Source organism: Siniperca chuatsi, linkage group LG21 (genome assembly GCF_020085105.1).
Source record: "Siniperca chuatsi isolate FFG_IHB_CAS linkage group LG21, ASM2008510v1, whole genome shotgun sequence".
NCBI lineage: Eukaryota > Metazoa > Chordata > Actinopteri > Centrarchiformes > Sinipercidae > Siniperca > Siniperca chuatsi.
Window position 1 is genome coordinate 18,477,398 of NC_058062.1, and position 24,433 is coordinate 18,501,830.

A 24,433-nucleotide genomic window follows, 5' to 3' on the forward strand; every position below is an offset into this window, starting at 1 on the left:
ATACTACAGTGTGTTTTGTGTTGGTGTGAAATTGTGAGTCCAGTTCAAATCTAATGTAGGATCTTGGAAATGAGACACAATGAACATACTAATTATATTCTGTATTATAATCATATATTCCACTATAATTAATCAATTTTATACCAAATTACAGTGATACAAATAATAAAACACTTTAGCAGATAGGTGTACTATAGCCAGGATTTTAGAAATGGGGATGAAATTCCCCCAGTGCAATCCCACCTGCCCTAAAATTTCTTGATTAGCCACAAAAAGATGTAAAATGTCAAATGTTCTTTTCCCACATTTTCTGCAGTAATTTAACAGCTAAATAATATTTGTGGCAAATTTTTATCTCCCTATTGCCTAAATGCAGTTTAAAAGCCTTACAATGCCAGGAATATAATTGTGTTGGAAAAATACCAAATCCTGTTTGAAGCTTAAAATAGTCCAATTTAGAGAAATAATTAGACATATTGGGAAATACGTTTTGTTTTCTCCCCAAAAATTACATGAGAAGATCGATACCACTCACATAGTCTGTGCGGTAAATATGAAGGTAACACCAGCTTAGCACAAAGACTGGAAACAGAGGGAAACAGTTAGCCTGGCTCTGTCCAAAAGTAACAAAGTCCGCCTATTAGCCTACGAAAGCTCACTAATTAACACATCATATCGTGTTTGCTTAATTCATGCTTTAAGAAACCAAGGTAAAAACGACATGCTGCAGTGTCAAGGGGCGGTTATGTACCAGACTATTTCTTTGTGCTAAGCTAAAGCTAACCAGCTGCTGGCTGTAGCTTCATAGTAACTGTACACACACGAGTGGTATTGATCTTCTCAGCATGAAGGGTATTTCCCAAAATACTGAACTATGGATTTTGACACTAAAATACATCTGAACTAGGCTTAAAAACCATGTCAAATTTATGTGAAGTTGTAGAATACAAACTCCTCCTTAGGACATTAAAACCCCCAAATTCTCAGAAACATCATTGGTGTCCTCAGTGGTAGCTATAGCCCTGAGTAGTAGTAGTAGTAGTAGGTAAAAAACATACAGTTTTAAAAGTATCAAAGGATGTTAAGTCACTCATTTTTTACTTTTTCAAATTAACATTAATAGACACAATAAAACACACCATGATTACTGTTAGAAATACTTGTGCCCAAAGCTGTAACATATGCTTTTCCCCAAATTAAGCTAAACATATGGAATATTTTTGGCTGATAAGCCACAGAACAAGTCCGAAGGCAGAGAGACATTTGAGATGAGTATCTGCATGCCTGCAGGAGAGCACGTTGAATTTCTCAGCTTTGTCCACCAGAGGGAGGAAGTGGATTTTAATAGTGCCTCAGAGCCGTTGTCAGTCCACAGCTGCTATTAAAGACCTACAACATAATAAATGTCTCTATCTTTGGGCAAAGTGAAGTGGTGGGTGCTCAGAGCCAAAACCATTGTAATATAATACCAGATGGTGTAAATTCTCTCATATCAGTTATTAAGGCAACAATAGTGTCTAATGGAAGGCACAAATATTACAAATGATATGCTGATGAGGGTGACTCTCTCAATCTTTTTCTTACATGACAGAGCAACACTCGCAGGTCTTGCGCTTGGAGGTGCCTTCTCCCTCTGCTACACTGCATGAAGATGAATTATGCAGGACCTTATCACCTCCCTCTCCCTGGACTCCTGCCCCATTTCCATCCAGGGGAATGTCCTGTAACACTTGGGACTCTTTCTCTGCCTGAGGGGAAGCAGACGTTTCAGGTCCTAAGACGTGTTCTTCTCCTTCCTCAGTGATAATCACTCGCTCCACAGTGAGCATGCCTTCATGGTCCTCTTGGCCGTGACCTTGGTCAGTTGTAGCATCACTGTATCCCAGGAACACAAGAGTGACTGGGCCTTCCTCCAACCTCAGATCCTTTATGTTACTTACTTCTCCAGCAATGTCTCTAGCCGCCACGATGCTTCTGTCCTCTTTCTTATCCTCCTTGTTTCCCATACTTCCAGCACAGTCCTCTATCCCCAGCTTGGCTTTCAAGTTGTAGCTTCTAGAGCTGTCTAACTGCGTGTCGTCCCCTTCTGACATGGCATGACGGGTAGAAAAAGACAGGACTTTTTCCTCTGGAGCTCTATTGGCATCTACACTCTCTATCTTTGTCTCTGCCTTGTTTGGTGTGACTGTGACCTCATCCAGCAGCACTTTCATCCCAACCCCATCGATAGCGCTCAAGATCTGCCCGAGCTCTTCAGTCGAGGGTTGACCTCCCACTCCACCGACAGCGTGGATACTCTTCCGGCCATCGTCGAAGACGGTGGTAGCCGTCCGAGCACCAGCCGGTGTGGACACTGGGGCCACTGATTTGACGACGGTGGCACCTGTCTTAGGGTCTCTCTCGACCTGTACTGCCAACGTTCCCAGGACTGCAACATAGGAGACAGAACAGAATTCAAATCACCAAGATTAAATGCTAGAGGGAAGACAACTCTCAAGACTGAATTACTGATAAATATTAAAATTCTCTCCAGTTGAACTAATTTGCAGTCCAAGACAGATCCTTTTTCTTATCATAGGCCTGGGTGTTATTAAAAAGTGAGAGGTACAAAGGTTAATGCAAGGTCAGTATCAGAGCTTTGTGTAACTAATGAGCACTGGCACAATAGACAATATAGTGAGACACAATAAGCAAAACACAACAGCTTTTTACTCCGCTCAGCCCTCCAGCGGGCATGAAAAATGAACCAACAGAAATAACTAAGTGGGCTAAATATAACGCTGTTCTCAGGCCGTTCACCTCGGTCCCATCGTTAAGTCATACCCTAAGGGCAGAACCACATTAAATAAAGGGGTCATCATTTGCAAGAGGAGAATAGAGAAACTAATGCAAATCGCTGATCATATTCTGTAGCCTAAATTCCCGTTTATCGACTCGTATATTTAAGTCACATAATCAGAAAGGGCTGTGGTCAGACTTTTGAGCACCTTTAAAAACTCATAGTGTCAGTTATAGGCGCTAATCTGCACTTCAGGGGACTCAAACCACCAAATTTTGAGCCAAATATAATAAAAAACATACAAATATGCTGAATACATGACCTGTGCATCCTAGATACTGAACATCTAAATTTATGATAAGTTACAACAAAGTCTATTCCTGTGCCTCACCTGATCGGCCTTCTTGCCCACTTTCATGAAACATCCTTTGTGCCATTTGTTTGGAGAAGTGATCCTCAGCCTCTTTATTCACTGAAAAAGAAAGCGTACACGTTGTACTGTATATGTATTAACAGTTGAAGTGAAATTAGAATGTATTTTTGCTTAGAAATTAGTATATACTGTATATATCCTCAGTGTTTGTTTTGACTTGTGTAATTATTTGGTGAAAATTGAAATCACCAAAAAGAAGAAATTCAAGTTTTATTTAATGACAGCACCCCCTATGTTAGTGTTCTCCACGGGGTGTGCATTTTTGGTTCTGACTCACAGTGTTGATACTGTAATTGTTTGGGTGCAATATCTGTGTGGACGGGCACTAAAAATATTTCTGAATATCACTTTAGTTCCAACTGCCACACAGACAGTTAAACCGCTGTCTGCTATGTTAGTTTCCACGTGTTGTGATTCGAATCACAGAGTAACACATGGAGTGCTGAGTTTACAGGACTGTGAGTTTTGACAGTCTGGTCATTTGTCGTCACCCCACCTGAATCCGTGAAAGAGAGACAGCTAACGTTAGCTAGACCCCCTCTTTTGTATAATGTGGGACAAACACAACACTGAGGGTTGAGCTAGTTGAAAGCTAGTTAATGCCGAATGTAACTTAAGCCAAACATTGTCTTTTTAATCCGATATCTGTGGTGTATGTGGTGTCGTCAGGCATATGACCTCCTCATAAATGTGGACGTGTGTGGCCAACTTTGAGAAAGGTATAGCAGGCCATGGGAACTGATCAGGACCAAAAGACTTACTTGTATTTACTATAGCCAGCAATAGCAACCAGAAAATAAAATATATAATGAAATATCCAACTGTGTCGTAATGCCCATACTTAAGTTAGTGATGTGTCGAATGCTGTCCTGTTTTCCTCTCACACCCTGTTCACTGTTGTTTCCCTCCCAACTTCTCTGTAACTTTGTGCGCAAGGTGGAGATCGGCTGAAAAGGGTCGGGATAAACTTTGGCCCTAATGGTGTTCTTGTACAGCAGAACTGAGTCACATGCAGGCAGAATGTAAGTATTGTCGTAACTGTTCAAGTAGAGCTGTTTCTCAGCCTTGGCTCCATTCTGTCACCCTGATTTGAATTTCTATTCTTCATACAAAGACTTAGTTATGGTAAATTAACATCTGTCAAGAGAGAATAGATTCTAGGCAGGCATAGTCATGAGAGTGACAAAGGAGAGATGGAAGCTGATGGTAAGCTGATGACGATTACAGCCCAGCCGACTTCTTACCTTGTACGTCCTCGTCAGTGCCAGCCTGCGGGTAACGAAACGAGACAATTGTAAGTGCTCTCCATGGTTAGACACTTGAAACAGACACTGAATCTGCAACTTTAAACACACGCCTCCCCCCTCTTTCCAACTTGTGCCCCGCCATAGATATTTCAGTCAGCATCAGAGAAGTGTTGAACCAAGCTTAGTCCCATCATGTTAAGAGGCGCGGAGGTTATTTTGCCCAACAACCATTTCAGTCCTGCTGTTAGTGTTAGCTCTACAGTAAAGCGGAACATTTGGTGGAGCATTTGCTTGATGTAAGAAAAATTAATTTTAGGCTACAATATATGAAGCAATATAATACAATATAAATGTAGGCTAATGTTAATGTATTTAAATATTAAAAGGTTAACTTTAGGTTTCAGTGGAAAAATTCAAACTACAAAATGCAGAAATGTACAAGTGTATGATTTTCATGAAAACAAGCAGGACATTTGTTTCATTATTCACCAAATTCAGGGCAAAGTTTTGGTTAGATTTACTCATACAACACTAAATCATTATGTGGTAGCAAGTGTTATGTATTTTTTATTCATGATACATAATTCCAAGCACTCACATCCCAGTTGTACATGCTAGTGGACTACTTTCTGTTTGCTGTAATGTTTATTTATTTAATAGTCAACTGCCAGGCATGTGGCAAGAGGCTAAACTGAATACCATTTGCATCTTCTGACCTAAGAGATCATTTTGCCCCCTATTTCATATTCACTAACAAATTAGTTGAGATTTAAAAAAGTTCAGCCTTTGAGGAGAATTTTAGCTAAAGGGGGACATTGTGCTGTGTTTACTTACTTGCTGCCTTCACAGCATCTCAAATCACAAAATATGTTGGGGCTATTTATGACTTTAAATTTTCAAACCCCATTTTGCAAGGAAACCTGGATATTGTTGGATAACATTTTACACTGCATATGATGAAATCTCCCAGAAGTTGCTATATAGTCGAGGCTGTTTTGTCTGTGTGTGTGAATTCATGGTACTCTACAGCCATCTGCCTATCTCACCCGACGCTGGTTGTGTGTTCTGGCTGCGGCTGTACAGTTGACAGATTCTTTGTTTACTTCTTGGGAGGGTTGTTCCTCTTTTCTGACATCAGCTGCCTCCTTGTGCTCGTCCTCAGGCGTCTTTTGACTTTTGGTTTCCTCCCTGACACACACACACACACACACACACACACACACACACACACACACACACATTGGCCCAGACATAATATGTGTCAACACAAAAAGATGCACATTAGAGCTCACAACATAAATGATTCAGAGCAGAGGACCAAGAAAAAAAGAGACGCCGTATGTGTGTGAGTGTGTTTATGTCCTAGTCTATAATCCATCGCATTAACTATCACATGGCTGCCTTCTATTTGATCTCGTCATGGTCGATATAATAGTGTATCTGTGACGAAAATACTATACTCTCTGCTTCATGGCAAATATTTCTATCTTTAGAAATGGACGTGAACCTTGCACATTTTTTATCTGTGTGCCAGCAGAGTGTAACCCCCCCCCCCCTTTAATGAATATCTCAAACACTTTAACAGTGTAAAATTGTGATTGAATTAAGTGCATCTGAATGAAGCTGTTAAAATCTGGCTCACGCTGTTGTGTGCTCGTCTGCTTCGTCCTGTAGTGGTGGCCGGGGCCTAAAGCTGTCAAGTGAAGGAAGGAGAGGAGCTGGAGCTGTTTCACAGAGCCACTGCTCCCTCAAGTGCTTCCTCTGTATGAGAACATGAAAGAAAAAAAAGAAAAAATATCAAGAGTTCAAACTAAAGTTCAAGAAAGAGAGACAGAGGGACAGACAGACACGAGAGAACAAGAAAAGCACAGAGAGAAAAGTCAATGTTTGGTGATTTTATCTGAGAGGTCAACATTAATCATAAAGTGCCCTTTGAGCACTCATTTCTCAGTTTGTGGCCCTCCTCTCTTGCTGGCTCAATCGACCCTAAGCCTACAGACACCTGATTTAAAAACTCCGGTATACTGCGAAATACAGAGAGATTTATCTGGTGAATGTAACGGATGTTCATTTATGTAAAAGTCCCGCACTCCAGCTTTAAATGTTTCAAGCTGACTCGCTTTAAAATAAAAAACCCTGTAAATGGGTTTTAAATATACACTTGATGGCTAAATGATGTAATGCTAAAAGAGTGAGGCTAAAGTTGCATGTGGCAAAAAGTCATCATCAGTTGATGATCGATCTAGAAGACATGGAAGTAAAGAAACAGCACTGCTCTTGTATTTCAGCGTAGATCTAGCTAGTGCTAGTATTACATTATAAGCATGATAAGGAAAAATGTAAGATCAGACTGTTGTTTCATTCTAACAACCCTGTTTGGTTGCTTAGCTTACATACTTGTTTGTATTTTCAAATGTATATTTTCACTTTTAACTAAAAAAAGGCTTTTAGGATGAGGTGTTTCATAAATGCTAACACTACCTCGGGAAACGCTGGTTACCCAAGTCCAATAAAGAGCAGGACAGAGTTGCTAATGTTAGCTTAAACTCTGATAACATTCAGGACCATCTTTCAAACAGTGGGGAAATACTACACAGTGGATGTGGCGGTCATGAATGGGGCTTTTTTAACGGAACCTGTAACCTCATAAACTATGTAGTTTGTTAATAATAGGTTACTACTGTAGGTAGTAAGTTAGTTAGCTGGACATGCTAACGATTGCAGCTTATGTTAGACCAGATAAACACACTGTTTAATCCATTCCTACATTGTGTATGGTTTTGGAAAGGTTAAAAAGGACACTACCCCCCCCAAACGTTTTGGATACAAATTATCACTCTTGCTACAGCCCCATGCACTCTGCTTTAACTTGTGGAGAAACCCAAAGCTTGACAGACCTGCTGCGCATAGTTACGGTTGCCCCTAAGCTATAATTAGTTTAGCATCAATTCTGTATTCCACAACAGAAAACAAACACATTACCAAAACAAACGCATTGCACACCAAGCCTTCTGCCTGTGCTGACACACAGAACAGAAGCGGCCATTCAGGGGATCAAGACACACAGCCAGCCACCTGGCAGCGACCCTCTGCTATTTTGGCTCCTCTACAGACCGAACAGGGCCTGTGGGGCTGCCATTTTGGATCTTGTTGAGGATGAGTAAGGCCAGCAGACTGCTGTTGTCTGACAGTGACAGTGAAAAGGTGTCACAGCTCTGCGCCACAGCCCCCCGAGCCCCAGACATCCTGCTCCTGGAGTTAAGATACAATCTGTCACTCGTGCCAGGCTACGGCGTGAGCGGGAGTGACAACCCGAAAGCTGACAATGCCTTGAATCCCCGAACTCTTGATTCATTCATTCCACTCTAAACACAGATCTGGGCCATGTATCCATGCATGGGCCCCGCTCTTGGTGGGTGGGACCAGGAAAAAACAAATAGACAGTAGTTGCAGTGGAGATGCAGAGAATACCATCATCTCCTTTGGGCTTAAGTAAGAGAAAGTAACAAATTCTGCCTCACATTTAGCCGCCACAAAGATGAAGGAGGCGTTGTTGTGTCTTTGGGCTAAACTCATTCAACTGCAGCGGGGATGGTCTGTCCTTGCCGCTAGCGATGCACTTGCCCGAGGCAACGGGTGGTTGGAGAAAGCAGAAATGTGTGACACACTGTTTGTGTGAGAAGCTGTTACAGTGTGCATGATGCAGCACTGGGCTACATAGATAATATAGGTTTTATGTGTTGTTTATTTTTTTTTTTAAAACATGTCCTGCAGGGAACACTGAAGTGGTGTGATGCATAACGGCTCAGTGCAAAGAATCTCCATCCCATACAAAAATAATGTCCCTTTTCTATCATAACCACGTCCCCTCTTGCAGTTTCTCTCTGTTAACATCACCTTATTATTTTCAACACTGGAACAGCCAGAGTTTTAATTCAATTTATTTCCCCCTGTAGGTCAGGTTGACATAGTAACAAGAGATCCCTGGTTCTGGTGCAGGAAATCAGTGAGCTTTCTGCACATCAAATGCAACATGTAACTAAAAACAACTTGCTTATGTGTTGCTGGGAGTGAATCAGAGTCATCATGAAGTCCAAGTGACCCCTCCCAGAACACTTGAGCTAGGCGTCGGCAAGTGCGCAGCTCAGCTTGGCAACAGTCATAACACATGACATGAGATGAGGGTGGGACACACCAGTGGTCAATTTTTAATATGAAGCAGCTGGAAAGGAGGGAAAACAATGAAAACAAATGGGTAGATCGCAGCCCTCAGTTTTCACATCATTTACAAAAAAAGAGCCTTCTGTATTAAAGGAATATTGATATTTTGGGAAAAAAGCATATTCACTCTGAGCCGAGAGTTAGATGAGAGCATTGATACCACTCTCATATCTGTACTGTAAATATGAAGCTACCACTAGCAGCCAGTTAGCTTAGCTTAGCACAAAGACTGGAAACGGGATGATAACAAAATCTGCCTACCAGCACCTCTAAAGCTCACTAACTACTATGTTATATCTTGTTTTTTTAATCCGTAGAAAAACCGAAGTGTAATAACGACATGTCGGAGTTTTAATTTGTGTGTCTTTATGTCAGTCTTTATGCTAAGCTAAGCTAACCGACTGCTTGCAGTAGCTTCATATTTACCGTACAGACATGAGAGTGGTATAAATCTTCAAATAAGCATATTTCCCAAAATGTCAAACTTTGTCTTTAAATAGTTTGGAGGACCAAATTTGCTTCATTGAAAAACCTAAAACAGTGTCATTTAAATCACCTTTTTCTGGGCTGTCTTCAACCACTCCTCTGTCTCCCGCCTCAGCTTCTTCTCTTCTTCCTGCTGTTGACGCCTCTCCTGGCGACAGAAGAAAAAAGGGAAATCTTGGAAGTGAGGAAAAAAGAAAACGCAAAGACCCTTGGAGCGAATTGGTCTTTCCTGTCTCGGTTGTTGAGGTGTGTCATCAAAGAGAGGGGCGATAACTAGGCAGTTAAAGCACAATCAGATGGAAAATACTGGAATCCTATGAGGCGGTTATGGATTTTAAAAGTTTATTGAGACAGTGACACCACTGTGAAAGAAAATCTCATACCACAGTTGATAAGGCAGGATGGTAAAATTCACTGTTTTCAGGACCTCCACGCTCAATCCCAACTCCTCTTTTCCTGTCACAGCTATCACTGAAAATTTTAAAACTATTGAGCGCAACAGACTGTCTACGCTGCCTTCATACACAAATTAGTTAAAATGTGAAGATTTACATTGCTTGAAAGCCATTTCTGTAGTCTAACGCACACAAAAAAATAATCCAAAATTCCAAATGTCTAGGAATGTTATCATTACTCACATATAAGGAGTCTTCCTGTAAGTTATCTCTCAACAGCAAAAAAAACAAACTTGAATTATTCCAAAAAAGCAGGTTAGTGTGAACTGAAACAACTGCAACTGTTGTATTTCTTCTGCTAACAACAGCCAGAACTTGATCCAAGAACAGTGTACTTATGGTGGTGGGTTACACCCGCTTTTTAATATAATTCTTTGGTAACACCCCTTTGCAGTCATGGACCCTGAAGACAAGGACTCTTTCTGTATGAAAGCAGAGTAGAGAGAGAGAGAGAGAGAGAGAGAGAGGGAGAGAGGGGGATATTTTTATGAGACGTGACCGACAGATTAAAGCAGGGAGACACAGCTGGCAGAGCGCAGGGATGCCGAGGGAAATAGTTCAGTGACACAGCACATTGCATGCATGCTGACACTGTATCTGCACTGTTAATGTAAGCTGTAAACATGCTGAGGTCCACTCCAGGCCTCCGCTGTCCCTGGTGAAGTGGGTCACTTGTGTTTGGGCAGATTTTACATTCGAGAGAGGTCAAGCAGGCTCCACTCAGGCCCTCAAACCTTTCATTTCACAGATCAGTGATTATTGGCCAGAAAGTTAACTGGGGAATGTTCTTAGTTCTCACTTCAGGCAGTGCAGATCAAGTGAGACCATTCTGCTGAAGTGACATAAGACAATATTGGTGCGGTAAGATTATTTTGACATGAGGTGAAAGTTCAGGTTGGTTTAAGGCAAACTGAAGTGGACAGTAAAAGGACAAAAATAAAGACAGAAAGACATTCTCACCGCTATGGCTTGCAGCCTTTGTTGGTACTTCTCTGCCTCATCCATGTCGGGCTTTAAAACAAATAAAATGGAAATTATTAAAGTTGTTATTTTTAAGAAAACACAAGGAAGCAACACAGTTACAATCATTAAAATACACCAAACAGGGATACGTGGACTGGTAAAATTACGTAGTTTAAAATGTTTGTCCTGCCAGTTTTCTAGCTGTGTCTATGATGGATGCAACTGTGGGATGATACAGTATGTATTACAACTGCAGGACATACTGTAAGTATTTGTTTTACATTAAGCTTTGATTAAATCCACTATGAACAGCTTAACAGACACCACTACAGTACTGTCTATAATATATTACACTATTCTCCACAAGCAGAGAGAGAAAAATGAGAGAAAAATAGAAAACTCAATAGGCATTTCGAACATTTTGACAACAACCAACCCCATTTGGCATTTCTGAAGCTTGAAGATTATCAAGGATGAGGCTGGGGTTACTTAAAATTTTAGCCACGCTAGCGGCATAGCTCTAGGGATAGCAGTGTTGGCCTGTTGGTTGGTTGGTCCACCACTGTGGTCCGGACCAATAGATCTCAACAAGTCTTTAATGGATTGCCATGACATTTTGTACAAACATTCATGGTCCCCAGAGGATGAATCCTACTGGCTTTAGCAAAGTCATTGTAAGCATGTTAGCATGCGGACCTTAGCATTTAGCTTAAAGAGGAGCTGTGCCTAAGTACAGTGTCACAGAGCTGTGAGATGGACTGTGGCCAGTTTTATTGCCTACAAATCCCATGAAAATACCAAAACCAATGTGTTAGTCCGTCTCACAATATAGTACTTTCTGTTTTTGGTAAGCAGGCCCAAGCCCGTTCGTTTCTAGCTACTGAAGATGTACAGTAAATATTTAAAATAGGTCAAAAATATCTAGTTTCATTTTAAGTTAATTTCCAAAAACAGTTGGTCGCTGCAAACAGAAGTAAATAGCGCACTTGTTCAGGACTATTTTCAGCCGTGGATTAATACACATGTGGTGCACTGGTGCAGCAGGACAGTGTATGGGGGATTGAGTCAAAATAAACTACAGTGTGTGTGTTCATGGTAATGTCAAACAGTGCAACATTGTGGCTCAGTGATGTGTTTTTAATAGTTTTTGGATGACAGTGGAGCTCTATGGCGAGGGAATAAGATGTATCAGGCTTTGGATACGCACACAATACTTGGGATCAATACATTGTTGGTTTCGGTTGACAGAAAGAAAATATAGGATATCACCAGCTTTATTTTGTATGAATGAGAGTGTGAGTATGCTGAATTCCTTTGGATGTTGTGTACTGGACTTCACAGCATCATCCACATTATAAACCACACAGAGATGAGAGGAAAAGTCTGTTTGCTGCAGCTGATTCGGTGACAAGGGGCACAAACTCTGCCAGCATTCAGTATCTCAGAGCCGGTCGCCCCTCCATATTATTAAGATTTATTGATTGATGGAGGAGCAGACTCACTCGCTGAAACAATGAGGAGGAGGAGGAGTGATAAAGACACTGGACTGTACTACACAGATATTGATCAGCTCACAACCTGACTCACAGATCAAATATCTAAGCCCTAGCCAAGACCAGGCTCACACAGTCTCAGCTTTGACAGGCAGAGTGGGAGGGAGCGGAGCCTGTAGATAGCCACAGCTCGCATTCCTCACACATTCAACTTGCACTCTTAACTTATCTTAATGCAGTCCAGGCTGTCAAGTGTACTTAAACTCCACCTGTCGAAATCATGTTTTCATACCTGTGGCCCTGACTTTGTTCAGTGATTTCATTGAGTTATTGAGTTACTGTACAAGGAACTCTGACAGTGTATGAGTTTTAGAAACATCCTGGGGCGGCAGGATGTCTGTAAGTGAAACAAAAGGAAATGGAAAAAGAGAAAAAAGATAAACAAGTAAAAGAAACAAAAAACTATTTTTTCTTTTGCAAGTTACAGTGACGTGGGCATTAAAATATACACTAGACGATCTTATTCAATGCTGATCATACTAAGTACAACTGTAACCAACCAATTTTTTAACCATGATGTTATCTATTCAATTAGAATTTCTCCATAGACGTCAGGATATGCACAGAAGCTTAATATAAAAGTAGTGCTCCTTGGTTCATAATCCTGTGACCGACTTCAGACTTCCTGCGCGCACGTTACATCAAAGCAAAGGGCCGTCTCTTTGAAGTCAGCAGGCTTATAAACCCTTTGCGATGTATAATAATTTACCATTAATGACTGTTTGTTAGTTCACCAGAGATAAGGGAATATCTGCTTCAGGCCCCCCGTGTGCTTCCTGATAAGTCAATGCGCCGCCCAACTAGAGAGCGCTAACTTCAGATATCCATTTCTTATCTGAAAATGAGGTGATGGAGTTCTGGTGTGTTTCGTAAAATTCTGTGTGCTCTTTCCTGACCCTACATGATAACTTCGGGCATGCGGAGAGGATAATATGGAGGAGATATCGCTGTGACCTCTGGTACTTATCCCCAGTGGGAATCACATTATCATTATTATATGGGGGGTGACTACAATAACAGGAATGTCCGTACAATGGAGTGTAATGCAGTCTAGCAATATATGCTTCACTGGTGAAGCTTCTAAATGGGAAGTTCTGTTATGACAGTAATTAATGCCAGTGTTATCAGCATACATAATTTTTCACTCTGATGTATTATAGTATAGATATATGGCCAAAAATATGTGGACTCCCATGATGGACTGGATCGAAATGTGTTTTTCATTGTTCCCAGATGATGAATACTACTGAGTTTGATATTTGTGGTTTTGAGTGAAATGTTTCTAATTATTGGATGGACTGCCGTGAAATTTGATACAGATGCAGGATGAATCGTATCTATCAAAATGTATTCAATTCTCAGGTTTATTACCAAATACCTGCAAAACTAATGGCATTCTCATCAGCCTCAACTGTACTTTGTGTTTAGTGCTATTGAGCAAACATTAGCATGCTAACACACTAAACTAAGATGGTGAACATGGTAAGCATTAGATGGGAGCACAGGTGAGGTTACCTGCCGGGCATTACTGCCTGTCGCACCTCAGGCCAGCTGCAGGGTCATCAGCCGGGAGCCACCCTTCTTTGACGTTTCGCTCCATTAATCCCGGGGACATCTCCAGGAGGTGGAGCAGTAGGGACGTCTCCCTACTGCCCCCTGCAGCTGGCCCTAAGATACTTGTCTTCCCCACATTCTATCTTACTACTCAGCCAAAGCCAGAAGCTTGCTTGTTCTGCTCCCTCGGCCAGCTCCCTGAGCGCCTCGTTAGCAATGTCATTGTGAGCATGTTAGCATGCTGACATTAGCAGTTAGCTCAAAGCTCTGCTGTGCCTATGTGCAGCCTCACAGAGTTGCTAGCATGACTGAAGACTCGTAGTCTTTCATGGCAACCCAACCCAAATCCAGATCTTTGCTGGATAAAGAGGAAGATGTCTCTTGAGCTTCTTTGGCACCATTGCTGCATTTGATAACTTTTCCCTCCAGATGAGGAATTCCCATGTCGGACAGCTCGCTTTCTCTATCTACAAAAAGCTAGAAGCCAATTAGCTTTCACTGTACAGGTTTGGTCATCTCGGACTGTGCTGAAGGCTGAGATTAATTAGCATTTCTTTGATTCTATTTACAGTGACAAGTGTGAAAAGTGACATGTTTGCTCTGACAGTCTCTACTTGTGTGCCTGGAAAACGTTAAGTTACTATGACAACAACAATCTAAGCTGCAGCAACAGAGTTTTTTAATTTCGATATTTTGAGGTTTATTGCTTATTTTTCTATTTACAAGCATTAATGAAAAGGTAATATAAAAAATTAGTACATCTAAATGTCACCTTTTTGTGTGCTGAAACTGTATTAAAAATGCACAGTTATGAATATGGAAATGAACAAAACTTGCAGCACCCTTGCCCAGTTCTTAAGGCTCGCCAGGGTGCCACAGCACCTAATCTGGGAACCACTGCACTACAGTAGCTTTTTTATTTACACTGTACATATCATAGTTGCATTTCTACTACATTCTATACAACTAATTTATTGTTTGTACTGTACATATCAATTAAGATTGTTTATGGTCCATATTGGCTTATTTTTCATTCTGTGTACATCTTTTGATATCATTCATATTTACAGTAGAAATGTCAATAGGCACTTTGCGGCTATTTACACTTTCTGGTTAGTTGCTAAACTGCATTTTGTTGTACTGGTTGACGCTGTGCAATGACAATATCGTTCAAATTCCACAAATACCTGCAGCCAGGCTCCATAATCTCCATATTAATGCCCAGGGTTTTGGAATGAGGTGCTCACCAATCACATGAGGGTGTAATGTTCAGGTGTACACATGAATATGGAAGGGAACATACAGGGTAGAACTCCCAAGTCAAAGTGGAGATGAACACAGTAGTAGCCTGAGTTACAGAAGTAGCAGTAGCAGGATGCTTTGTAGCAGTAGTGACAGTTAACTTTAGAATCTCACTGACAGAACTTTGTCACTGAAAGCCAAGTGATTTCATACACAGAACAAAGCACAGCCGAGATCACAGGGAACACGAACATCAAGACAAATTAGATCTGTGACACACAACAACATCCGGCGAGTCCACAGGTGGGAAGTGTACTGCGTTTTCTGTGACACATGAAGGAGGAATAATGAGGAGCTGTGGCTGTTCATGAAGGAGGAGCTCTGCTGGGAGTTGTTGCTCTGTTTGAACATGAGAACGAAGCTCCTGAGAAGCACAAGGTCACTGACAACCCCGGGGGAACTCCTATCTCCTCATGACAGCCGATACATGCTGCGAACACACTGCCTTGGAGAGAGTTAATATGAACATGATACTGTATGTGTGGTGGGTGTATGTGTGTGCGAGTGTGTCACCTGGAGCTTACTGACATTAGAAATGGGCGACAGGGGTGGTTGGTGTTGTGTTGGCAGTGTAGCCAGTGTTTCACAGACACCATTATTCTCATGGTAGCCCTGTGGAAACAGGCTTATTTGATGGACGTTAATGATATGAGACCGTACGTATCACTTCCTCTGTACACAGAGACAGACAACCCGATAGCTAAACAGCCGGATGATAAGAAGGACACTGACTAACAGTGCGAGGATGAAGAGGTTTGGAGCGTAAAAATGAAGAAAGAAGAACAGATGTGGATTGAATTCCATGGAGGTTTATGACCCAGGAGAAATCCCCATGGTCTAAAGAACAGAACAGAAAGTCTCTTTGCATCAGACACATGACTCACATTTAGAGCTGCAGCCGTTCAGTAGGCTGACAGTATTTTTATGAAGTAAAATTTACTTGATGATCAACAAAGAAGAGAATAATGGCAGTGTTTTCTGAGGAATTATTGTAATTTTTAAACAACAAAATTGTTTTTTGCTCAGAAATCAGCATGTACTGTATATCATTGGTATTTTGTTTTGACTTCTGTACTCATTTGGTTAAAATTTCAATTACCAAAAAGAAGAAATTTAAGTTTAATTTATTTTTCTGCCATTATACGGCCCCCTTTCACCCACGTTCTCCAAGGGGTGTGAACTGATTGCTAACATTTTTGCCATATCGACGTAAAGGGTGATGGTATGTCAGTGTTGTGTTCACACCTTGCTTCTATTGCCCCCAAGTGGCCAAAAACCAGTTATTACAGATTTAACTAGCTGGAGGGTCGACATTGTTTTTGCCATTAGTCCCACCTGTGATTTGAGCACTTTATCATTTCTCCATGACTCAAATAACCAGATTATGTTCGGCGGAGTGCCGAGGCTACGGTCATTTAGCATCACCACCACTCGAACAATGAAAGAGAGCTAGCTAACACAAGCTAGACCCCCTCAGTTGTTTTTAATGTGAGACGAACACAACACTGAGTGTGCAGGAGCTGCCTATGACTCAGCAGGTGTAACGTTAGCAAGCTAGGCTAACTAGCTTACAATTCTCGAGCGGAGTAGTCGGCCTTTCCGAGTGGTATACAATCTTAACAGCACGATGGGTACTCCAAAATTTTGAATGTTGTAAAGGGAGAGATGGCTTAAATCGCAAAAAACAGAATATAATCAATGCTACGTGGTCTCATTCCTAAGCAGAGTCCATTAAACCATGAACGTCAAAACATATTCCCCTCACCATTTAAAAAAAAAAAAAAAAAAAAGAGAGATGGGAAGCTACCTGAATGCAAAAGTAAAATTGTTTCAACGAAGGAGAAGCTGGGCAACATACAGAAATCCTTCACCCTCCTGACCTGTCTCTATCTTTTCATATATACTTTTCTATATAAAGACAACTGGAAGCTGCTTGCTTGTACAAAGTGAAAATGTTTACTGAGGCTTCTGATGCACACAGTTACAGGTGCACATAGAGCAGAAGAAAACAGTGGGAGTACTGTAACATGCAGATAGGTAGGAAATGCGTTTGAAGCTCAGCGCTCTTGCTCAGGCAGCTTTTGATGTTGACATTAACAATTGGAATCAAGGAAAATGATTATATGCCTTCCTCCCCTAGAGCTTTTGGAAGTGCTTCTAAATTGCAAGGGAGGTAAAATGAATGGCGGATATTTTGATATTTAAAATGTCTCTCTTGCTATTTTAGTGCCCAGTCATGACTTAATAATTGACTTCTCACCAGTGACGGGAGAAGCAGACCCATGGATTTCAAAGCCTGTATCACTTGCAGGAGGGGCGGCATCTTATCTTCTCCAACCTTATCTTCTCCTGGGGGGTTCAAAATGGCCTTTTACAGCTGTCACTTCCTTTTAACACACGACTCGCTGTTCAGGTCTGGGGAGAAGTGACGAGAGTGGGTGTGAAGTGTTTGAGCATCAGTGGTGCGCAAGAGATGAGGCACGGTCTGCTTCTGGTTTTAAAAGTTCAATTATAACAGAAGTACCCGCTCTTCTTCTCAAGAAGGAAAAAAATAATAATAATGAAACGCCATCTTTATAGCAATCTTCAGAGTAGCAGAATCCCAAAGGAACGGCAGTTAGGAGGCAGAAATTAATCTCGTATTCTGTTTCAACATATTGAAAAGAAAAAACTGACTTTCATTCTGTTACCATTTGTGCTGTCCTGTGTGACAACGCCAGCACAGATTTGTTTGTACAGTCTATCTGAGCCAAGTCAGTTTTTGAGCCTCTGTTGGGACCACAGCTCCTCACAGTATTAGTACAGAATAATATAATAATAATAATCGAATATTGTTATTTATATAGCACCTATCAAAACAAAGAATGTGTTGTTCCACATTTTAATAATATAAAATATGCTGACCTGATAGAAATCCTCAAAACAGTTTCCATCCTTAAAGTGGCCATAACCAATATTTTTTACAATAATCAAACGACTATGTGTAATGTGAAAGGGGTCGCTTGTAATGACAAACCCACAGAGAATTATCACGCCACTACAGTTCATCTTAGCTCACCGGAGCGTCTTTCAGCTCATTGTACTCTTTTGGTTCACTCTCACAGGTTCGTTTTTCAGCAGCAGGCGGCTATTTTCAGTGAAAAGGCTCTAAAAAACAGACTGTACACTACCTGTCCAGCACCAAGCAGACGCAGTTAGAAAACTAAAAGACGCTGTCTGTGGGTTTGTTACTAGAAGTGACATCTGTCACCTTACACATAGTCATTTAACCCATTGTTCATATAAAAATATTGATTAGAGCAGCTTTAGACCTAAATCCAGTCCAGCTGGGACATCGCAATTATTTAAAACATGCTTGAATGTATAACTACCTAGATTGTTGCGATGGATTGGCAATAGATGCCAATATTGCATATAATCACAACTAAGAGTGAGAAAGCATTAACCAAATGGGTTTAAATACATGAACACGGTCTATGAGCCGCCAAGCATGTCAGGTGTATTGTCAGTTACGTTCACATCTAAAAGAAGACAATCACATAGCACAAGTTGAACTGAAGAATCCAAAGATTAACTCAGAAAAGTGACACAACGGATCTCGTCTTACACCGCCATCATATATTGTGTTTGGCACATAAAGCAACAAGACAGTTTTTATGGAGCGAGTAATGAATCAGCGTTGACCAGTAATGGCAGAGTTTTAGCATCGTGTCCACAGTGGATGTAATTTGTCAGGCAGAGGGGGAAACTGGGTGGCAGCCAGGACTGGCAGCCTCCACTCAGCTGATACCAGAGAGCCTTGGGGGGGGGGGTTGACTCAGATCAATGTGCTCTGTGAGGGACTTTCCTGTGGCACACACCCACACACTTGCATTCATTCATTAATTCAGGCCTAACTGCATGCCCTGTCCTAATCATCCAGTCTGTTTGTAGTTTGATTTTCTACGTGTGCTGGTGTGAGCCTGCATACGTTTTTCTGTACATTTACATCATATCACGTTACATCACATCCTTGTCATGCAGGTACTAGTGCGTTCTGTCTTGTTTCATGGGAATATTCTGTTTTTATTTCAGGCTTCGAGGTCCTCCTCTATTGTCAGATGGGTTTATCTGTGTGGAGTTGTCATCTTGCGGCGCAGATTGTAAACCATCGTGTGTGTCTGATCCCTTCAAAGGTCTGCGCGCAGCCTGATGTCAGTGTGACTTACTTCATCATTGGCTCAAATCAGCATCAAAGCCCCGGCAGATGAGGCTGCTGCAGATGGCTGCTGTGTGCTCGGTTGCCTTGTTTGTCTGTGCGGCTCTGTCAAGTACTTGTTAATTAGAAAGATGGGACGCCCGTGCTTCCCAGCAGGGTGAATGCTGCCCTGTACAGCCTTCAGTGTTTAACCCCTCCCTTCTCCTCAAATAGCAGATCAGTGAATTATGATGTTGCTCACTGTTGCACACTATGTGCTGAGTACATTTCTCGCTCTCTCGGTTTTCACTTGCTCCCCTGTGCGCTCTCGGACTTTCTCAAAGCACTGCTCAGCGTACATGCTTTGATGCTAGAATGTGTCTCTGTCTCTATGTGAAGGATGTGCATGCACAAATATCATGCATACATTCCCCCCATATAAACTGATATTTATTTTAAAAAAAACAGAGCGGTTACAATGGCCTTGTTGGAGAATCTTGCCTATAATACACAGTCGATGAAATTGCGCTTACTCTTTGTTTTTGATTTCTTTAACAGCTCTTAAGAGTAGTGAAGTAATGCATGATTGAAATAAAATAAAAAAAAACCTATGGGTATGCACAGTGTAGGGGAAAATGGCTTAAAGGATACCAAAATATGTAACAATAATTAATAAGCCTCAAAGAGGCACCAAAATTCGTGTAGGATAATAATGCCAGGTTAGAAAAGAGGAAAGTTAGTTTGCATGCGAGACATAGTAGTTACTGGATGTAACTAGTTCTATGAGTACGTAACCTAACTATGAAAAGACATCACTACAGTAAACCTCAGTGAAAAACCAAATCAATACACGCACAATGACAAAAGTTAAGCTGCCCTGTGCTTAGCCGTGTACACTGTTGCGCTATGCTATGACCAGTTAACGTTACCAGTTCATGAAGGGAGGGGGGTTGCTTTGGTGCTGCATTGTTAGCTGGCGATTCCGTCAGTTGTGGATGAGCCAGGCTGGGAAGAGTTGTGGTTCCAATGTCAAATGATGCAGTCTATGCTGTCTATTCTGTGCAATATTTCGATGGTGCAGGTTGCTCCTTTGTTCTCCTTACAGAGTTCGCAGCTCGACGCTAACTTGCTTTGTTGCTCCTGTTGCTTGTAAAATTAGCTGGCGGAGTTCAGAGAGCCATCGGGTAAGAGAGGTGAGCCGGTAAGACAATAGGAGAGCTGGGGTTTTGTTTGCAGCCTACGCTTGGTTATTGGGAGCAGCTTAGAGCTTAACAAATATACAGTGTTTCCCACCGAATGACAGTGTGACTGCCGCGGGGAGGGGAGGTTATTTCTTATTTCACCATTTTAATGCTACTTAATTCTCCACCTTATTTTAGTGTTTAGTCAAACTACTTTAATCTGAAACGATCGAAACCAATGTGGTACTGACATGACATCGGCACCAACAGGTGTGCTCACTGTTCCTTTACCTGGTCCATGCATGGAAAATATCCACCGTGTCTGCATCTTCTAACATACCAGTTAACATTTCTCTCTTTCTGTGTGTGTTTCTCTGCACTCACTCGCCGACCGTTAATATCCATTGCGTCATCTGATCGGCTCTTCTGATAGGCCTTAATAAAGACCACCGATCAAACTTTTAAGAACGAATATCGGCCGATTATGATCGGTGGCTGATCGATCGGAGCACCCTTAATTTAAAGTAAGAATACATGGATGGACAGCTACTTTAGAGCAGTATGACGAGAGACACTTAGACCGGTTTGTCTTATTTAGGGTTCAAAGACCAAGGTATGCATGTCAGAGGACAATTATATGTCTCAGTCATATGCTTGTCTTGTGCTTGTGTTTTTACTGAACTGTAGTGGTGGTGTCATAACTGATGCTGGGATCACCATGTTCACTCTCTCTCTGCATCACCTCAGGCGGGGCATTATTTAAATGTTGCCACAGTGCATTTCATGCTCTTGCCTCCTCTGCTGTGACATGCCAACATCAGCAAATTGAGCTTGGTCCAATAAGTGAACCAATCTAAAGATAATGAGCGTGCACTTGTGTGTGTAGAACAGATGAATTCAACACTATGCAATGATCTCATAGCGCTCATAAAAGCAGTGTACTTCATAGGAGGAATTATTCAGTAGCGCACTGAGGGAGGCAGAAATGCCCTACTTTTGCAGCACAGTAGACTACTGGAAAAGAATATGAGACTTAAATAGTGATGTGTAGCTAAAGTCCTAGTTTGAATGTCAAAATTACTTTTCCAGCTAATTTGTCTTGTTATATGACTTTTTACACATACAAACATCTCAAAAATGCACCTTTTGAGATGTGTGTACATGCAGTCCTTTTTCTGGCTCTTAGTCTCCTAAAATAACCATGGCCTTGCTTTGGTCAGAAGAAGCTGACCTCTGTAGGACTGGGTGAATCTCATATGCCGGCCCAGTACTTACAAGCCTCCTAATCTTTTTGCCCCCACTGCTCCTTCTTTTTTTGGATTCAGCTGAACTCTCTTAATGCACGACTACAGCTGGGAGAACTTGGCATTCCTGACTTCGTCACATCATTAATCACACAACCGACTGTTAATTTTGTTTAAATTGATCTCTAAATTGACAATCAATGCAAGATGTTGAAGAAAATGAATGCTGGTGGAGCTCATTATTTATATAGCATTGCTATAAAACACAGCTGTGATGTATTCAGTCCTCCCACTGCCTTCCAAACAAGCTAAAATAACGTAGCGTAATATTATTAAATATTAGTCAATAATATATAAATATCAATAAAAGTAACCATAGCAGTACAGATGGTGACATAAAAACTTGTTGTGTAATATATAAGTACAAACACAAGCAGTGAAAGTAATGAACTCATTATCCGAGTCGAGGTTCTAAGGACAGAGGGTGCTATATGCTGCACCGATTGTAAAGCACCCTTGAGGCAAATTGTTATGTGTGATATTGGGCTATATAAATAAAACTGACTCGACTGAACATTTATTTACCAGTACATTAAAAAGCTATAGTGTGTCCTGCTTGAGGGAGTCAGTGAGCAGGGAAAAAAAAATCTTGTGTGTGTGTGTGTGTGTGTGTGTGTGTGTGTGTGTGTGTAGTTCAGCAGATGAGTCCAGTCTCCCTTTTCTGTAAGGTGTCTGACCTTCCCAGCTCACACTCAGCTGTTTAATCAAGTTACAAGTTATGAGCAAAGCTGATTGTGTAAAATATACAAAGACAACAAAAGCTGATTAAAGCAAATGTAATCAGACATCTGCTGCATGTTATACTCTGTCACTCAGTAAAGACCTTGGTCAACCTATTTTGGCACTTAGCTGACATCTGCTCTGAACTCTAACCCCTCCTTTATTTATAGTTGCATGCTAAGACCCAAAGAACCAGGGACAGACTTTACCATTAGGCAAGGTAGGCATCTGCCTGGGGCCCCCAACTAAGAGGGTCCCTGATGGCTATAGTTATACCGTGATGTTTTGATATATAAAAACACAAAAAATTATGATGTTCTTATTTCTTACATATATTTATATACTCTGCAATAACTTGCCAACAAAGCGCTTTTTTTATCACTGTCATAGGGCCCCAAGCACTCTATAGATTAATGAACTATTCCATCACTAGACTGGCCACTGCAGTCTGCAAATGCGCACCGCTACACAACTAAACACACTTGTTGGTAAGGACATGGTATTCTACACGGTGTAAAAGACAGAAACAAAGTTATCACAGTGGACATTCCAAGACAAACAAGACTTAAGATTCCACAGCCATGCTAGCAGCGCTATGAGGCTGTGCTTTAAGCTAAATGCTAACATCAGCATTCTAACATGCACCGGCAACGACAACATGCTGATGTAAGGCAGGCATAATGTTTAACATGTTCACCATCTTAGTTTAGCGTGTTAGCATGCTTACATTTGAAAACTAGCACTAAACACAAAGTACAGCTGAGGCTGACGGGAATGTCAGTAGTTTTGCAGTCAACATCACATACAGTATGGGATATCACGCCCCTGCGTGGCTTGACTGAATACACCGCTATTCACGCCTTGAAGGCAGATGACCTGTGGTGAGGTATGTGAGGCCCTGCCTGCACAGTCATCCCTCAATTCTTACGCTTTTCACCTTGCTAAGAACAACTCAGCCTAGAGAGTTAATATGGACAGGACTTGGCTCGAAATCAGCTTAACTGTTTCAGTTGGTGAGTGGTGATTTTTGGGTACCATTGTTCCGAGAGCTTTGTGTTGATATCGGCTAGTTCACGTTTAGCGTCATAGACAGAACTACCTGAAGTGATCACCAAAACTGAAGAGGCAAAGAAAGTCTTCTATCCATCCCGTACTCAGGAGAGTGGCTTTTCTTTGCATGAAAAAGACCAGCACAAAGCCGGTCCCATCTGCCTGGGGATTGTCCACGCCAGGAGAGCGTCGGCTGAGCTCGAGTCATGTGCGTTTTGTCGGCAGCTTCAGCGCTTAACCCTGGAGAGGCGGGTCCCGAAAGAGTGTTGTGAAAGACTACTGTCGCATGGCATGACCCCTCCTCACCAAGTCAGGAGACCCAGCTTCGTCTGAGTCTGACAGCGAAGAATTGTTGGTAGACATTCCTGCAGTTGTCTAGGCTGACCATGTGGAATATGACTGCATCCATGGAAAACTGTAAGATCCTTAATAATACCAATTGCAATATTACCAATAATATTTTTAATCAGGGAAAGGGTAAGAATAAGGCTAGAGGGAGGCCTTGTGTCTGAGTTTGCCCAAACCCCCCAAATCACTAACTCTGCCCCTGCAAAGAACACACAAAGCTTGTAGAAAGAGCTAACTGTATACAACTGCCATACAGTATCTCAAGGTATCTTTACTTGGACAGAACTAGAGCTTTCAAAGTCATCTCAGCCTTAATCATTCATCTTCCATTTGCTGCTGAATAAAGCTAATCTTTGTGCTAAGATGCTATAAGCCTACAGTACCTCTCCATGGGATATTTTCCTCCTGTTGAAGGAAATCAAAGCAATGCTGCAGCCTACATCTTATGATCACACACACAGAATCACCCACATTCTTCTCCAAAGGAAACATATGATTTCACCAAATGTGCACACATTGAACCACCCACAAAGTAGCCAGAAGGACGTGGCATGCTGGCACTTAGAGCAAGAACATGCAGCATGCACTGAAGTCGTTAGACATGGCACACATGAGGAGCAATTATGCAGCATTGTCTCTCTGTCCTCCCATTCTAACTGC

The 24,433-nt window shown here is 41.6% G+C and overlaps 2 protein-coding genes across 12 annotated transcripts in view; one reads left to right on the top strand and one right to left on the bottom strand.

Moving 5' to 3' along the window:
- Positions 1 to 24,433, top strand: part of plppr2a (phospholipid phosphatase related 2a) — a 165,467-nt gene that overhangs the window by 65,684 nt on the left and 75,350 nt on the right. The window contains exon 4 of one of the 8 annotated variants that reach the window (XM_044182588.1): positions 4,149 to 4,234. The exons of the other annotated variants lie outside the window; for them this stretch is intronic. Coding sequence (XP_044038523.1) covers positions 4,191 to 4,234 — 44 coding nt within the window. The 5' untranslated portion in view covers positions 4,149 to 4,190. The remainder of the gene's footprint in view (positions 1 to 4,148; positions 4,235 to 24,433) is intronic. 8 annotated transcript variants of the gene reach the window in all.
- Positions 85 to 24,433, bottom strand: part of LOC122869492 (paralemmin-2-like) — a 31,318-nt gene continuing 6,969 nt past the window's right edge. For 3 of the 4 annotated variants that reach the window (XM_044182578.1, XM_044182579.1, XM_044182577.1), the window contains 7 exons: positions 10,582 to 10,632; positions 9,237 to 9,314; positions 6,102 to 6,220; positions 5,506 to 5,647; positions 4,457 to 4,481; positions 3,171 to 3,251; positions 85 to 2,428 (listed from right to left, as the gene is read on the bottom strand). In XM_044182578.1, coding sequence (XP_044038513.1) covers positions 1,581 to 2,428; positions 3,171 to 3,251; positions 4,457 to 4,481; positions 5,506 to 5,647; positions 6,102 to 6,220; positions 9,237 to 9,314; positions 10,582 to 10,626 — 1,338 coding nt within the window. In that variant the 5' untranslated portion in view covers positions 10,627 to 10,632 and the 3' untranslated portion in view covers positions 85 to 1,580. Of the gene's footprint in view, positions 2,429 to 3,170; positions 3,252 to 4,456; positions 4,482 to 5,505; positions 5,648 to 6,101; positions 6,221 to 9,236; positions 9,315 to 9,804; positions 9,963 to 10,581; positions 10,633 to 24,433 lie in introns of those variants that run through there. The other variant, XM_044182580.1, reaches the window with a different exon arrangement.